This window comes from Diadema antillarum, unplaced genomic scaffold, assembly GCF_040938485.1.
Source record: "Diadema antillarum isolate AM-2024a unplaced genomic scaffold, OU_Dant_1.0 seq00001495_RagTag, whole genome shotgun sequence".
NCBI lineage: Eukaryota > Metazoa > Echinodermata > Echinoidea > Diadematoida > Diadematidae > Diadema > Diadema antillarum.
Genome location: NW_027272232.1, coordinates 22,380 through 25,777, shown reverse-complemented (window position 1 = coordinate 25,777; position 3,398 = coordinate 22,380). Strand labels below are relative to the sequence as shown.

General features: G+C 40.4%; 1 protein-coding gene across 1 annotated transcript; it reads right to left on the bottom strand.

Moving 5' to 3' along the window:
* Nucleotides 1-1,231: 1,231 nt before the first annotated feature.
* Nucleotides 1,232-3,061, bottom strand: LOC139710041 (E3 ubiquitin-protein ligase TRIM45-like). The gene has a single exon (XM_071621988.1). The coding sequence runs from the start codon at nt 3,059-3,061 to the stop codon at nt 1,232-1,234; it is 1,830 nt and encodes a 609-aa protein (XP_071478089.1).
* Between the last annotated feature and the right edge of the window lie 337 nt (nt 3,062-3,398).

Sequence of the window (3,398 nt, the reverse complement as noted above, 5' to 3'; positions counted from 1 at the left end):
CAAAAGAAGATCAAAGTGGGGAAATTGGGCTTTAATAATTTGGTCCCAAAAATGTAGATTAGCAGTCACAATCTTACAAAATGGCGTACATTTTGTACAGAGGATGATAGTTGTTAAAATTCTGCCATAGCCTACGTTCATGCATCCCCTGCATTGGCAGTGATTTTTTTCTTCCATTCCGTAACACTATTTCTCCGCCTTTGACTGTTCAATATAACAATGCCGGAACTCCTGACCATGGGTATATTTGTTAGAAGTTTATCGTGTCACTGCCAGTAACCAAGTATAGCCTAGTGGCTGCATCGTTGCCCAGAAAACTGTAACCCAGATGATATTTTCGAATCCCATTGTTTCCTATTTCCAACGTGTTCGCTTAAAACAGATCAACATTTGCAATCTTATAAGCACATTGTAACACAGGGTGATAATTGATTAAAAAAAAATGTCATAGCAAACCCTTACTTGTGTGTAAAGTATCTCTCATCTCCTACGGCTCTCTGCCTATCGTCCACTCGTTCATATCACTAAATGCCAGATTGACTGCAAATAGATCGTAATGCATGAAACATATGAGGTTGTAAAAGGGAATCAAAGGGAAGTTACAAGTGTTGACGAAGACATACAGTTTCAGATTAGTTTCGGTTAATGTTATTCACGGCAATGTGCTTTTCTGCAGATCCGTGAACAAGATTAAAAGAACAAAAAAAAAATACATTCAAAGTGCATACAATAACAGAGTGAGTGTCATAACTCAAGTAACAAATAAAACGTACAATAGAAAAGGGAAAAAAATGTAAGCTAACGTTGAAGAATATCGAAGAAAACAAAATGCTAGACAGTTGCTCAAACTAGAGATACTGCATCATTAAGCTCGTTTAAAATCGGGCAAAGAAAGCTTATATTTCAAATCATGCGCTAGCCGATTCCAACTCTTCACCCCTCTAATAGAGATTTTTTTCCCCAAAAAATTCTGTTTTTACCTTACACAAAAAATATTTCTCAAAAAAGTTATTTGTTCTGGGTTCTTCAAAATTTCGCAATACATATTCTGGAAACAATTCCATTAGAAATTTGAAAGAAAACATAAAGACATAATACAATTTGTAGCGACGCACATGAAGGCGACATAGCGGAAATACACGTCGACTCGACTGCAAGTCAGTTCGGCGATGCCACTTCGGCTGACCCCTCATTGATCCTACAGAACCAATAACGTTGAACCTGACTCATGTTATGTTGTATGGAATATGAAGAGTTCATCATCCAGACAGAATGCTATCTCGCCACTCTCAAACTCTTGTAGACCGTAGTAGTCTGACTCACTTGTTCTGAAATCACTGATGAGATTATGAAGGTGCTCGAGATCACTCGTGTATCGATCGATACTGAGGAGACTCTCCTCTTCATTCAACCAGGCTACAATGACCGAATCATCTCGACAAACAGCTGGGAATGCCAATTTGTTCTCCTTCTGCATGGTATGTACCTCTCTCCCTTCACTATCAATGCACACGACGGTTTCTCTGTCTGTCAGTATCATGTTTTCCGTGGATTTAAAGGAGAATAATTGCCACGGTGAATATCCATGACACATTATTTTCCTGACTGATTTACCACCATGTGGGGTAAATACCTCGATGCTTTTGGACCACTCAAAACCCACGTAGATGTTATCGCTTGCATCAGTAGAGAGATTAGCAGAGTACTCACCAGAAATGTTATCTGGCTCAAATTCGACATCGAGTTTCTCCCACTGTCGAGTGTAGAGTAAAATCTTGTTGTTATTACTTATGACACTTCGACCATCAGACAGGAATGCAATGGCATAAATACGACGATCCTGCAGTACCCTGTCCTGTAACTCACCATCATGGGAGTAGAGAAGGATTCCAGGAATCCCTGCCACCGCCATCTTGTTGTCTGGTGCGCGAGTGATACACCTCACGGATAAGCTGTTGACATGCAGCGATCTTTTGACATCCCACGTATGACATCTCAGCTCTCCAAGACAAGGTTCATTGAAAGTCACGTGTCTACGGAATGAAATCTTCTGAGCTCTTTCTTTTACACTTCTAGGTACTTGGTCGTTAGGATAATTTCGTTCCAAAATGTTCTTTAACTTTTCGCACAGTGTGTCGTGTGTAATCAATGCATCCTTCTCTAACGGTACCTTCATACCGCTAGCTACCAGCTTTTCCGCAGCGTTCATTCGATTGAGAGTTCCATGACTCCTTTCCGCCATGAAGTGCAATTCCTTCTCAAAAAGTTCAGATAATTGCCGCACTTCACACTTAAGCGTCTCTCTTCTGGCTGACAAGAGTTGCATGTTTTCCTCGTACGTCTTGTCTATATCATCGTTGACCTTTTTCATCAAGTCTGATATTTCCTTTCGTTGTGTCTCTATAAAGTCAATGTGTCCTTCAATAATTACTTTCTTCGCGTTTGCTCTCTTTTGCAATTCCTTGATATTTTGCAATAACCCTTTCTCATGTTTGGATGCCTTTACCATCTCATGTTCTTCTTTCGAGTGCTCCAGCATACCGCATTTGAAGCAGACATACTTCCTACATCCTGTGCAGAAACAGTCTTCATCCTCGTTAGGGTGTTCCTTACACTTTCGTTGCCTCTTATGCGGAACTTTCCCAGAGACCACTTCGCTCATGGCCACCACTACGTGGTTGGAGAACCTTTTCCAGACAGAATGGTCTTTCTCGCAGGATAAACACATGTTTTCCATGCAGTCCTGACAGTAGGACACAGCTGGCGGTTTTTCGTCCTTGTCACAAACTGTGCATGTGGGGCTCTTGGTCTCTACTTCGTCCACCAGAGAACTCAGCGCTACAATTGTTTGTAAATTCCCCACATCTCCGTTCGGTACAGAAGTCTCTTTCCTGCACACAGGACATGGTATAGTATGTTGGTTTGTTTGAGTTTGAGAGATGCGTTCTAGGCAGTCTTTGCAGAAGGTGTGAGAACACGCCAGTGATTTGGGTTGGTTGAAGAGTGTCAGACACACAGGACACTCCAGATTGTGCCTAATGGTCTGGTGAATAGTGGCCATGACGATGATTTCTGAAGTGTAAGACATTGAAAGAAAAAAGAAAGCCGTGAAGATTATCTGAACATTACCAACAAGATAAATGATTTCATAATTATGTACCAAACAGGCAAAACATGGTCAGTGATTAAAGGTTTAGCGTTCAGTTCAGTAAATGATATCAACATGGCTTTTAACTTCAATTGAAAAAAAAAAATGGAAAAGCTTGTACACAAACGAAATTTTAGATTTCCTATCAACTGCAAAAATTCTTTCAAATTTTCAGTTTGGATTCAGAAAACAGCATAGCACAATCCATGCTTTGTTAGCTTTCATTGATAAAGTATCACATGTTTTCGAC